The sequence below is a fragment of the Labrus mixtus genome, chromosome 20 (genome assembly GCF_963584025.1).
Source record: "Labrus mixtus chromosome 20, fLabMix1.1, whole genome shotgun sequence".
Lineage (NCBI taxonomy): Eukaryota > Metazoa > Chordata > Actinopteri > Labriformes > Labridae > Labrus > Labrus mixtus.
In genome coordinates, this window is record NC_083631.1 from 7,201,497 (window position 1) to 7,216,114 (window position 14,618).

A 14,618-nucleotide genomic window follows, 5' to 3' on the forward strand; every position below is an offset into this window, starting at 1 on the left:
CCAACTTTTGGGTGCCGACCCACCAGTTGAGAACCATTGGTCTACATAGGCTAAATACATCATGCTGGTGTCATTCCGCCTCCAGGCCACTTGATGATCTAAGTGGACCTCACCTGTCACTGCGTCCTGACACTTCAACACCCTGAAGAAGAGCCTGTGTGATCGAAATTGGGTTTTGTAGTTTATGATTTTTACCTGATTAAGTTAAGCCCTTTAACTAAACTTCATTGGCTGTAGCCTCAAGACAGCCCTACTTCTGTAGTTTACTTTTAATCTACAAAAAAGACAGACGAGCACCTGGTGTTTACCTGGAGTTCACCACCATGACACTAAAAGCAGCCGGTATCCTTCCTTTTCTTAAAAATGTCACATGGTTTTACTAATAAATGAGTTTTATTGCGCGCACAAGATTTTAAAATATCCCTTTTTGGGCCTTCATAGACACCGTAAAATCCCGTTAAAACGAGAACTAGATTACGTAATCGAACAAAAATATTTCACATTTTTATTCAATCAGTTGGCTGGCAAGATAACCACCTCTGGACAAATCGGCGCACTTCCTCTCCTGTCTCTTTGGAGGATTAGGAATCTGTTGCATTTATGAATTAACTTGGTGTCTCTCTTCAAACATGTGGTTAATTCTCCTCCTCCTCCTGTTGATCTGTAAAAGCCCCCACAGTCACTGTACGCAAACCCCTCCCGCTCCTGCTCTGGGCGTGCGTCAGGAGCGCAGGTGAGATATCGTCTCCATTCCCAAACAGCGCGTCTCCCCGAGTGGTGGTCCGCAGTGGATAATAAGAAGACGGTTATCAGATCAGGAAGTTGAACAAGACGCGAGTTTACCTGCGCTCAGGTGCGTTTTTTTTTTTAAAAAGTTGACCGTCCAGGAGTGGCATAGGAAAAGACACAGTGAGGGCTCAAAGAGAGAGAAAGAAGAGCGCACAGACAGAAACAACCGGGAAAAGTCACGGATGCAACCGTCTTTATTGACTCAGTGAGAAACCGGAGCTGCTCATCAGATCATCAAACTGTTTAAACGCTTTAAAACCAAGAGAGGAGACATCCAGAGGAACCATGAGGAAATCTTCATATCCAGGTAAGTGCTGCTCTTAAACCGCTTTACGTGTTTTCATTCAAGTTCTAATCTGACTGGAGGTGACGCCTGATTGTAGGAAAAGGCTTCAACTCGCAAAGCTTCGGTGTGTAGGGAGGAACAAGTGCCATAAAGTCAGGAAAATGTTTATTAGTATAAACAGTAAGTAAGTTGTAATCACTGTTACTGCCCAGATGTGATCATTAAATTCTTCTTAAATTGGGAAAAGGCCCACACATGGATCCGTGGGTGTGGTTTTCCTATCTCTTGAGGTGATGTGTGACTGCAGTGACATCATGACAGAGAGAGGGGGGAAACTCCTCTGCAAGTCTTTAGGGGAAAAGGGTGACTTTGAAGAACATTAAGAATGAGGAAGTCAAAGATGGAGTGAAACTAAAACAGAAAACATGGAGTGCACACAGATTATGCATTATACTCTTCTCCCCAATCATAAGACAGTTAGCTGGTGAATCTGAACTGATTGACAGTTTTAGGGCGCAGTTCTCCACTCCTCCCGTCTATAACCCTCTAAATGAATGACTTGATTTAAACATATGATTGTGCGGTTTGGTTTATTATGGATGGATCGGATTGCGAAATCTAACTGGGCACAGAGGTCATCTACACTGACAGTAAACGGCTTATCAAGGATCTCTGGCAGACAAGAAATGTGATGAACTGATAGTGCAGGTGAAGTCTAATTTAAGTGCCTTGATTTAAGACACCTAAGCAGAGAAATATTTGCTGCCTTGAAGTTTGAATCTGACTGAATGATACTCATCCTAGTCCACACAGCCTGCCTTAGACTACACAAGTTTTGGGCCAACGTAACTGTGATTCAGCACGCTCCAAAAATCAGAGGAGGAATCAAGTTTGGGCTCTTTCATGGCACAGATGTTTAGCCCAGATAATTCTGTGAAATCATTAAAAATCTTAAACCTACCAAACAGTTTTGAGACTCGCCAGGTTCAGCCCAAATGATATCAAACATGTCTGCTGTATAAGATTTAAAATGTGGGTTATTATGTCAACACTTTGTGGAGTGTGATCACAGCCAACAAAGCCCCTTTCACACTGCACTCCTGAACATGATCAAGACGGGATGCATGTGTAAGAGCAAACAGCAACCCCGTTTTTCTTCTTCTTTTTCTGCAAGCCTCCTGGTACAAAGTCTGCAAGAAGTTTGGGTTTGTCGATGTTTGAATGCAGCTGGTAATTGTGTGTAAAATCTTTCACATTGAGCGGAGTTTTGCTGCTTTTACACTCTTTTTTTTGCTCGCTGCAGTTTTGCCATGATACGGAAAATAAGATCTGCTAGCCGACATTAAACCAGACACAGTGGTAAAATGTAGAATATGACAAAGCTTTATGATAAGGTAGTAACTAAAGTCCTTCATTTTACACTGATGTGACATTAAGCGGTGAAACTTAAGGTAAGTTAACGGTACTCTGTTGAGCTTCACTCAAATCAAAGTCCTGATACATATCTCAGGGTGGAATCAATCACGGAGAACGCACTGCTGTCACCAAACGCGCGGTAAATCCCTCTGCTCCTCCTCATCCTCCACGGTATCCCACCTTCCCAAACAATCACCATGACAACTGTATTTTGAGGAGGACTTAACACCTACTAGAAGTTCAGTGTAAGATTTCACTTGGGGACTATTTCAGATTGTGCAAAACCTTAAATGTTAGCAAAGGTGTGTAAACCCTGTCTGTCAAACTAGTCTCTATTTGAACTCACAAAGAGCTGGTGCAACCCGGTACAAGAGGGGAGTGCCTGTTTGAAAAGAGCCAATGAGAGATCACTTGAGATCATGAAGGATCACAGAGGTGGCTCCCTCTGGCACACACAATTTTGCTAATTTTCCTGTGAGTTATTCACCGTATACAAATCTTGTTGTGTGTGCTGTGCATGTTCAAACATTTGCAAGAAGAACATCTATTTTGAGATCAGGTAGAATTTTTAAAACTCCTGCCTTAAACTACACTGACTCCTGCATCGTCCTTTTCTCCTTCCTCACTCCTTCCCTTGCTTCTCTTCTCCTCCAACTCTTCCTCTCCCATCCCTCTCTCCCTCCCTCTTTACCTTTCCAGCACTGCTTCCTATCACTCACATCATCTTCTGAGTCTTGTCACCCTCCCTCCCCCCTTTAAGCTCCGGCTCAGCCCAAGAGTACACAACCTGAAACCTGCGGAATGCCGGCTTTCCCAGCTCCTCTTCCCCGAGTCTTTGTGTGATGGAGCGTCCCGACGGTTTTCCAATCGAAGCCAGGCACATGTTGGGTCATGCAGCCTCTCCTCCTCCGCCTGTGTGTGTGTGTGTGTGTGTGTGTGTGTGTGTGTGTGTGTGTGTGTGTGTGTGTGTGTGTGTGTGTGTGTGTGTGTGTGTGTGTGTGTGTGTGTGTGTGTGTGTGTGTGTGTGTGTGTGTGTTCCCCCTCTGCTGTGCGACATGAGTGGAGCTGTCACATTCTTTGTCAGAGCCTCACTCGGGAAAAGTCTAAATAACAAAGTGTGTGTGTAGTATGATATGTGTGTGTGTGTGTGTTCTCTAATGTGTAGGGGTGTTTAGACAACCATCAGAGATGAGGGCGGGGTGGTGGGGGGGGGGGGGGTATATCTGAGAGAGGAAGGTCAGTATGTGTGTGTGTGTATGTTTTGTATGCAAATCCCCGTGCTTACACACCAACAAACAGACTCATTGTGAATCTTGCACATCTTGAGTTTAAGCTTAAATATATGTGTGTGTGTGTTGTTTTGGTGTGACTGGCGTTGCATGTGTCTGTGTTCACTCATGCAACCCCCTCGCTGCTGAACCCTGCTCTCGGAGCCAATCCCTGCCTTGCACACCACTCCCTCAGTGCGTCTGGATCAATGAGTAACCTGCATGAATAACAGCCCCATTTCAAACACACACGCACACACACACACACACACACACACACACACACACACACACACACACACACACAGTCATTACTCTCCACACACACACTTCTTCTGGTATGTGCTTTTATGTCCTGCTCAAAACACAAACACACACCTTATTCCCCGTCTTGCCCGTGTGTGACAGTTGCCTCATCCTGCTCTGCATTACAGCTTTTAGTCTGTTTATTCTGGAGGACGAGCGTTGCTTTGATTCTGAGCCCGGAGCTTTTGTTAGATGGGAACTTGAAAGTCGAGCTATAAAACTGTGTTGAGACATATTTTGCCCTGTCATCATGCAGAACATGCCGAAGGACGCTCCAACCCTCAATTTGGCTTCCTAGAGGCCTGTGAATAACGGACTATTAACGTATTAGAACACGTGGACCTGCAGGTGCTGCACTCTGAAATATGGTGTCATAGATTTCAAGGTTTGAGTTCCAGACGTCAAACAACACCAGAAAAAAAAAGGTAGACGGGATGAGTTAACGACTGCTGTATGTTTAACATTAGACTGGTTATGAATAAAAACACTGAAAAAAATGCATCAGGATTTCAAATGGACTGACTTGATGTTGTATTGTTCACAAAACCAAATGTGGAAATTATTTTTTAAGTTGTTCATTCATGTGTCACTACCAGCGACCTGCAGGAACACAAACACACAGACAGAAGGGCAAAAACACCAAAGCAGGCTCGGCTGGCGGCACCTAAATGTACTAAAAAACAAACGTAAAAAAAACTGAACCTATAGGAAGACAGAAGTCGATACAAACTAACGAGAAGCTGAAGCTTCAGCGGGTAGAATGGAAAAACTCTACATCCAAATATCTGAGTGTCCAGATCTCACAAACTCAGAGAGGCGTGAGCTCAGCGCTGGGAGGGGACTGATCTTTGTTGGGTTACATGATGATCTTACCTGGTGATTCCATCCCATAGTTTGTTATTTCAGAAGACAAATTCAACAATTTCCACTGTAAATGAGAAGACGGCTAAGGTGGACCTTTCCTTTTTTCATAGATCTTATAACGGGTGTAACAGCAGTAAATGAGGGGGCGTGGCTTAGTGAACTTCTTTATTAATCACTTATCCTGATGTGTACATTTATGAACATTATAAACTTTGTTGTATCATAGTGTTTTCCGCACAGTGTTATTGATGCACAGATTTGTAGGCCTCCTCCAGCCGGCGTCCTGCGTCCTGTCTCTGCTGTGTGTCGTCCTCCCCTCTCAGCCGCGTGGAGCCGGCTCTGAAGTGTCCACTCTGCTCTGTGTTTATTATCTGCAGACAAGAATGCAGCTCTGTGATGCTGCTGCTGCTGGGGGTGTCAACTGATACAACACACGGTCTATACTGTAGGCCCGAGGCCAGGAGAGAGCCTGTAAAAAGATAATAGCAGGCTCACAGAGGTTCTGATGTGTGGGGGAACATGTGCACTCACATCTAGATGTGGGTATTAGAGTGATAAAGTGCATGCTCAGACACATCATTACAAATAGCGGCCTGGACTGAAGTACTAACTCACTATTAATGACTTAAAATCGAAGCTCGTTGCACAGTCATCTGATCAACAAATTAACCAGACTGTACAAATAATGCAGGTGTCCACCCTGAAGTCAAACATTGGTTTATCGACTTCCTTTTGAAGCCTTGAGTTCGGCTTTTTTAAACACCGCAATGTGGAGCCAGAGGTGACAATGTTTGGATGAGACAGTAGCTGACCTAAGTCGTATATTTATGAAGAAACTAAGGAAGCATGGGACACCTTCAGCTTGCTTGGTCACATCTCCGTCTGGAGTGTAAGCAGTGGGTAAACGCTTCTGAATAACATCAAAAACGGACTGAATTAGCCTCAGTGAAAGCTAGCAGACCGCGAGCAGCAGACACCTGTCACTCAAAGAGGGAGTGCCTTGATAAGGTAAAAATTCACCTCCAGTGCAGGTGTCATAAAAAGATAAATATTCAAAGACATCTAAACTATGTTTTTTAAGCTCTAAACATGATGAATTCAGCTGCACAGTTTAAACATGCTTTAATGGGGAGTAACTCTCTTTACAAGCCAGCCTCAAGTGGCCACTCTTGAAACTGCAGCTTTTTTTCTTTTTTTTTTTACACTTTTGCCCTCTTTTCACTGGTTTGATATTCCATTTTTTATAAATTTATTAACCTCAAATCTTGAAGGAAGAAGAGGTGACTCGGGCCCGGCATAGAAGAACAACTCCTGTTTGGCAGCAGCGGCTTTGTCCTGTTGAGACATGAATGAAGACTCGATTGAAACAGGCCGTTCATATATGTTCAGATAGATAATTGCAGTTCTCCTGAAGAAGCAGATAATGCGTGTTGTGAGCTGCTGTTGGCAGCATAAAAATTTCTTTATTAGTTTATTGCAAAGATAAATTGAAAACAACCTTTTCCTTTGATTTCAGTTTCAGTTTGACTTCCTGGACCAGAGTTTTCATGCAGAGCTATAAACAAACATGTTAACAAATTAAGGCTCACGCTGCTCTTCTTCTGCTCCAGTGTAACTATCAAGTGACTGATTAGATTTTGTCAAGGAATTTTGTGTCATGCAAAAATAATTTACAAGGTCCAAAGCAGGTTTACAAGATTATTAAGAAAAAACAACCAAATGAGAAAGATCAGAATATAGTATTTAAGAAATAAAATATTCTGATGGAACAAAAGTAGTGAGATTATAAGGCTTCAAATTAAACAACAGTTCCATTATGTTGTTGCAACAAACATTTAAATTACATGAGATTTTTTTGACCCATTGAAATAAAGACATAAGCAATCTCTGCTGTCATCTGACGACAAGATTAAGTCTCAGGAAACAATGGCCATCTTGTTGTGCATTCCAGTGTAAAGCGACTTTTAAAGGCGTCCTTTTCTGAGCGCTGCATTGTTAACAGTCCACTTAGCAACCCTAGAAGCCCCTGTGTGTTTGGATCAAAAGCGAAGTGGAATTCACACCAAAACAAAACAAAAACGCTGCCATCTTTTGTTTCATTACATCTCCAGAAGTGGAGCCAGTTCCTCTGTTTCTGGTGAGTCTGGGTTTCACTGTAAATAGTGAGTGACACAGAGGCTTCACTCTGGATTACTGCAGCGGATGAAGCCAAACAGAAACCCACTTTTTTGTGATTTATTTGCATTTAACTTGTCTGATATTTGCTTTAAATGGCATCATGATGCAGGTTTTTTAAAAAGTGGGAATGCAAGTTTTGTGAAGTCTGCCCTCAGGAGGAGGAGTGTTCGTTTGTTGAATGGAGGTCAGATTGAGTATTTCTGATGCAGCCCAGAAAGAAATCCAAACACTGATTGGCTTTTGCAACACAGATTTGTTGCAGTAGTTAAAATGTTTGCTCTTGAACAGATTGTTTGTGTTGTTTGGAGATTAATAAATCGCCTGCTTTTTCCCTCCACACAGTTTTTCCTGCTGACAGATGATTGGTCAATACTACTCGGAATACAGACTTCCTACAAAGGGAAACCAGAACACTTTCCTGTCTAAAATCCAGACGCCTGGATAAGAAATAAAAAATGATTAAAATATTAATCTTATCAGGGTATTAGGGCAAACCTCCTAATTTGCACACCTTGATGTTTTAATAATGACTCTTTTTCCATCCTCCATTAAAAACATGAAAACCAGTTTGAACATAAAGATTGCACATTATCTGTTTTTCCATCTTTCTGACATTTCTGAACATGGACATAAAAACTACCTGTGGCTCCCTTCAGTAGTTCACCTGTGACACCCTGTAACTACACGTTTCCTGGGGGGGGTTTCAGCCCATAAAGCTCGATGGACTATTTCAATGACTCAGTGACTATTAAACAGCCTCACAAGAAGGAAAGGCCGATCTTTATCTGCCACACCATATTGTTTTATAGTCTGCCACGATATCCGGCCTTACCCGGCCTTAATACACGTCTTTTATGATGAGGCGAGCTTGTGTTTGCGTTGTGAGGAGTCCTGAGAGTCGTGTTGGTTTTCAGTGAGCGTGCTGAGTGAGGAATCGGTGCGTGTTGAAAGTAAGGCGGTAGGAAAAGGTGTTGTCGTTTCATACCTTTTGGCGCCAGAACAACCGCTATTCATTTGGGAGGAGTGCAGTTCAGGGTCAAGGCCAATGTCTTTCCTCGGCTGTAATGTGTGAGCGTGTGTGTGTGTGTGTGTGTGTGTGTGTGTGTGTGTGTGTGTGTGTGTGTGTGTGTGTGTGTGTGTGTGTGTGTGTGTGTGTGTGTGTGTACAAGCCCGTCAGTGTGTGTGTGTGTGTGTGTGTGTGTGTGTGTGTGTGTGTGTACGAGCCCGTCAGTGTGTGTGTGTGTGTGTGTGTGTGTGTGTGTGTGTGTGTGTGTGTGTGTGTGTGTGTGTGTGTGTGTGTGTGTGTGTGTGTGTACAAGCCCGTCAGTGTGTGTGTGTGTGTGTGTGTGTGTGTGTGTGTGTGTGTGTGTGTGTGTGTGTGTGTGTGTGTGTGTGTGGGCGTGCCCGCTGTGGTTCTTTCTCATTAAGAACGCATCCAGGTAAAGCTCTTATCTGAGCTGTAAAAACAATCCTGACAAATAGTCGTCGAGCCATTCAGTCTGTCTTGTTTTCTCCCCCCCCCCCCCCCCCCCCCCCCCTCTATCTCTCCGCTCGTCCATCCGCTCCGAGCTCTTTCACAGGCAGAGTTGTGTAACGCCGTGTTTGCAGCATACCCTCAACATGTGTAATGAGGGCCGTAACACACACAAAGGAACAGATGGGCAAGCAGAGACGCAGAGGTGGAGGAGGAGGATTAGTAACGTTTACATTTTCGCTTTAACTGGATGAAAAATTGGGATACATGATAAAGGTGCTTTTTTTAAAAAACAAACCTTTACATCCAACCTTTATGGAGGTGAAGTTAAACGATGCAGCTTAATCCATTATTGTAGAGACTTGGACCTGATGACCTCTCATAATATTTTGCAGGAATAATACAAAAAGTTGCTTTATTGTGATTAATGATATGCTATAACTTATAAAGCACATACCATGAGATCAAAAAATTCTAAACACAGGGACACAAGATCAGATCTTACTCGATTAAATTGTTGACTTAAAAAGCCCTGACATTCATTTTTTACATTTTCATTGTGAAGATGAAAGCCAATCAGGCGACTGTTTAAAATACTGGATCCCCACTGAGTGCAACTGAGGCACCGGTGATTTTCCATGAAATTCAAACACCTTGTAACTCGTAAATCCATGACAAAAATCTTGATTCAGGAAAAACAGGGCCCATTTTTAATGTCTCAAGTGAGTGCAGTAAGCTTCCATTATGCAACGGAGACCTCGATATTGTGCAGAGAAACACGTGCACTGGAACTCGTATTCAAAGATTATTAATATGTTAACCCAGAAAAACAGATTTTTATTAAAGAACACTTTTTATTTTCTCATGTGAATGCACTACGCTTCTGTACTAATCAAATAGAGAGTTTGTTTTCCCCTTGAACTTTTGTTCTGTTCTGTTTAGTCAGACAGAGTTTACAAAGCTTAGCATTTCTATTAAACTATCATTAATCCTACACAAAAAGCTAACATGGTGTCAAACAGGAGTGTGGAACAGAAGATTTAAAGAGTGTTTGGTGAGGATAGATTTTGGCAGAATGAAAGGACAGCAGTTATTATGAATCAGGTGTAAAATGAACATCTGTCACATACAGCGATGTAGCTGCAGCTCAACGCTGCCAAGCAGAGGATTAATGGTTCAGTCAATACGACAGTTGGAAGTAGAGGATGATGAAAAGAGAAAAGGGAGGTAAATAAACACTCATTCTGTCCTCGTGCTCTCAGAAGACACTCTGTGACCTTTTTCTGCAAACACACAAATCTCAGGAAGTTTTGTGTGTGTGAAAGAGACGGAGCATGCGTCATAATGTATGTTTTACAAATCACTCCGCCTTTGTGTGTGTGTGTGTGTGTGTGTGTGTGTGTGTGTGTGTGTGTGTGTGTGTGTGTGTGTGTGTGTGTGTGTGTTTGCAAGTATTCATTCATGATGTGTGTGTTTGTGTGATTGCTCTTGTGCTCTAAGTATGTAGAAGTGCTGCATGCTGCGCCCCTTGTTTACCTTTTTTTAACTCACCTGTGACCAATCACTAATCAGGTGACACATTTGTCCAGGCACTTGACCGGTCATGTTACACACACACACACACACACACACACACACACACACACACACACACACACACACACACACACACACACACACACACACACACACACACACACACACAGTGTTGGCCTTGACATCAATCAGTGGTGAAAAAAAAAAATCAAGCAGAGAAGTGCAGTTCCTTTAGTGGCCACTTGAGGCTTATTATAAGTGAGTCAATCCCCATTGACTTAATCTCCAAATTTAAATGCTGAAATGTTCATTTTAAGGCAGAATAGAGTAATAAGTGATAAAAAAAACAAAAAAACGAAGAAAATAAAAATAGAACTGTACAAATATTTAGTCCTAGATAAATGGCAAACTGAATAAATGTTACAGGACATCCAAGAAGTTTGTCGATCTTTTTCACTGATGATAATTTCATCGATACAAAAACTGATTACATTTTCCAGCTTCTCTTCTCTGCAGCGGCAGATTATCCGCCAAATTTGGTCACTTCTGGCTCCAAAAAAAGCGACCTGGTAATGCACAAAATGCTGAACTCAACGGTTCCAAAAGAAAGAAAGAAAAGTCATCACCGAGGCTTTGTCCATTATTTATACAGTCTACAGTAAATACACAAGCAGTCATGCACTTTCTCTGTTGCACAGTATGACTCGTGGCCCCATGCAGTCGAAGTTGATTTTTTAAAAAAGCATAAATAAACACTGGTTTAATTCTTGTCATGTATCATGAGTGTGCAGTGACCTCTGTTAGCAGTGTCATGAAGGAAACTATGACCTCAGAGGATTACAAATCGCCTTAAAGGAGGGAAAAAGACGCGGATCATCGTGTCTGGAGATTTTTATGAAACCTGTTCAAGCAGTGAATTGTGTGTGTGTGCGTGTGTATGAGTGTGTGTGGGTGGGTGTATGAGTGTGTGTTTGTGTGGCCTCAGACAAGACCGAGCAGGTGAGACTTCATGTGGACACACACACGTTCACATCTTTGTGCAAACAAACAGTTTAACTTTGCAGATGTCACTCCTTGAGTTTGTATTGAAGCCCGCTGTGATTGGCCGACGTCTGTTCGTGTCTGTCAGTGCTTCGCCCTCGTTTTAAACCACACAGCTACCGGCAACCCCTGAATCATGTCACTGCACCGCCAAACACCCTCGTAGCAACACTCACCTGTGTGGCACATTGTTCTGTTGCAACTGTAAACTTTTCTTGCTCTCTGTGTGACGCTTTTTGTGTCGCAAGGACGTCTGTGTGTGTGGGGTTGTGTGTGTGTGTGTGTGTGTGTGTGTGTGTGTTTCCCTCACCGCTCTCTCGTCGTATTCACCCTCCACAAGAGTAAATAGGTACAGACATGTTTTTTGGCTGCGAGGCTTGAAAGACCTGGCTGTCTTTTTATTTGTTCTGTCATTTTTCCATGCACTTAAAGCTCTAAAACACAGGTAGAAAATGTACCACACTCACATAATAGACCGGTGGTGTCATCACAGGGCTCATGGGAGATTGATGTTCTGCACTTAGAGAAAGAAAAAACGGGTCAACAGTTTCAACTTTTGCAGATATATATCAAAAAGTCTGAAGAATGAGTCAGAACTTCCTCCTGCATGACGCCAGAAACAACTGAAACAGACATTTTCATACATTTTCTGGTAAACTGTTTGTAATAAGTCTGAAATTTTGGAAAAGAGTTTTAAAATTGATGTTAACCAGTTTTGAAGGGGGCTCAGAAATCCTGCACAGAGCAGGAGATCAGTTTGACATGTTTCTGTACCGCTGGGTTCCTTTTTTCAACGAGCTGCTTGAACTGCTAGAGACAGAGAGTGATGAAGGTTATTGTGACCAGAACACAAACACTCCAGCCAATTCATTTAACTGCTTATCTTTTTATTACATTAATTTTTTTTTTTTTAAAACTCCTTTTTATTAAAAGCCTCCTGCACTCTCTCACATGTTTCCCTCCTACAAATCCTGCAGAGACTTTCTCAAAAGCTCAAAGAGAAGTTGAGATGAGTTCATGCAAAAAGCTTCTGCATAAAAAGAAGTTTTTGTTCCTTTTTCAATTACATGTTCTGCACAATTTCTATGCAAAACATCAATTTGTGCTACAACCCGATTAAATTGATGCACTAATCTATTATCAGTACGATGTGATATTTGCTGCAGGGGGAGACAGCCCTCCCCAATGTTTTGAACTTGGACTGCAGCACCCATTTTAGTTTACAATGCTTGCTTTTAAAAGTGTGTATCTTTACAGTAGGTGTCTCTATATTCCTTTTACACACACACAAGAGCACACACACATTATAGAGGCTTTACTCACATCCTCCAGTCAGCCATGGTCACTCCCTCCCCTTTAAACCAGCTGTCTCTGTGTTTAATCTGATGACAACACAGGAGGGAAACCACGTTGTTTGTCGGCTTTATAGGGAGAAAATGAATGTTCATCTCTGCATTGCGGTGAGAAGTATTTCTAAGAACGTCAAAACAGGATGGCATGACTGAGTCATCAGCCACCGTATGAACGTAGCTCGTTCCGTGCTGCTCAGAACAATGCTGGAGTCAAACGGTGGCACGGAGAAAAGACAATAAGGAGTAAATAGAGAGCCCGCTTCATGCAGTCTTGTTAAACAAAAAACAGCTCTCCTTAATTCAACCCATTTGTAGACGGCAACAGTTATGTGTCCATTTTTTTCTCGTTACCACAGATTAAATAAATTATGGTGGCATCCATCGTGACATTACCAACTGGTTTGTTCACTGCCTTTTTCAAGCTTGAGGTTAGCATTTTGGACACTCATGTGCTTGATAATAACAGAAGTCTTTGTTCTTGTATAAGGTGGTTATAAAATGTACTTTAGTTTCTAAGTGGTCAAACATTAATAAGGATATTTGAAACACTGGCTCACTTTGTTTTTGAAAGTATAACATTTTACCTCAAAGAAAACAAGAAGTAACTGTTTTCTGTTTGAGGCTTCATGTTGGTTTTTTTTTAATCCAACACTTTTCCAAAGACTGAGCTTCTTGTTCCTTAATGTTCAGTGTCACATCTGATGATTCTCCTGAAGAATTAACACGTTGTTCCTCCTTCTCCGTTCACAGTGAGATCAGCCAGCGCTCGGGCGAAGAGAACAGAACGAGAGGTATCGGGCATCACCAGTCCCAGTAAGTACACTGCACCTCCATCATCTTACAAAAGCAATGCAAACACACATGAAGCATCCACATTTAAATTAGAATGTTATATTAATTGATAAGGATGATTAAAGTTCTCATATTCCCCTCATGTTCACCTCTCATGTTGTCAGTCTGTGAAACCTTCATGTCAGCTGATGTCTCTTTAAGGCCTCGCTCTCCCCATGTGCCCATTTGCCTCTGATTGGTCAGCTCTCTGGAAGCCTTGGGGGGGGGGGGCAGAAGGCTGCAGGGCTACCAGAGGAGGGGTGCTCTCCAGAGCTGGGAGAGTAGAGAGCCTATGTAAGAGGTTTTACATAGAGGCTTGAAGTCGTCTTGTGAAATCCTTGGTTGCATTTGGGGGAACTATCACATATTTAGCGAGCTCTTTTACGCCCTCTGCAGACTCATCCTGGGATTACAGGGGGAACATACGTTTACCTCCTGATCTGAAACTTTGCCCAAGTTTAGTTTGGGCATCCAGCATTGTAACACTATGTGTGGGTTTTTGAAATCAGGAACAGCAGAAGAATAGGTCAACTTTAACACACAAAGTCTGAAGCTTTTGCTGATTTTCAACTTTTGTCTCTAGTTTGGCCTTTTCATGTTTTTATTCTGAAACTGACCGACGGTGTGTGTTTATCTATGCAACCAGATTCTGTCTTTGTCAAAGTCCACACTGCCTCTCCAGCTTTTATTTGATCGCTCACTTTTCCTGTTAAGTATTAAGAAAGCCGGTGTCATTAACCTTCAGCAGAGAGGGCCAACGAAACTCTGAGGGCACGTCGGGTTGTGTTTTCTGTCCACACATCAGCTGATAGCAGATAAACATCAGATCACAGACACCGAGAAGACGACAGTTTAAGAGACACGACAGAGAGTCCTACAAAGAACAGAAAACATGTATGAGTTGTTTTGGATTTGTGGTTCTTCTACCAGTTGGAGGAGCTAAAGACCTGCAGCATGAGCACACAGAGAGGAGGGGGGAGGGGCTCCAAGCACGCACATACACACACTTACAGTGTGTACTTAGTTTGCACACAGATCGTTAACTGTATGCGAAGACACAAACTCACCATGGGAGGCAACATGTGTTTAGCAGCGGCCTGTTGCATCAAAGTCATAAAAAAAAAAGCAAGCTGTGACCTGCAACATGAGATCACGTCCGTTTGTGTCAGCTTTGTCGTTGTGATCTGCGATGCTTCAGCGAGCAAGACGAGTGCAGGATGAACAAATGTGCCCCGGGGGTGTGTATTCATTCATCCCACAGGCAGCTGACAGGAGAT

At 42.6% G+C, this 14,618-nt stretch overlaps 1 protein-coding gene across 1 annotated transcript in view; it reads left to right on the forward strand.

Moving 5' to 3' along the window:
- The first annotated feature begins 735 nt into the window (after nucleotides 1-735).
- The window catches only part of LOC132995435 (septin-9-like), a 90,837-nt gene continuing 76,954 nt past the window's right edge, over nucleotides 736-14,618 (forward strand). The window contains exons 1-2 of the mRNA XM_061065419.1: nucleotides 736-1,096; nucleotides 13,261-13,323. Of these exons, the coding sequence (XP_060921402.1) occupies nucleotides 1,075-1,096; nucleotides 13,261-13,323 (85 nt within the window). The 5' untranslated portion in view covers nucleotides 736-1,074. The remainder of the gene's footprint in view (nucleotides 1,097-13,260; nucleotides 13,324-14,618) is intronic.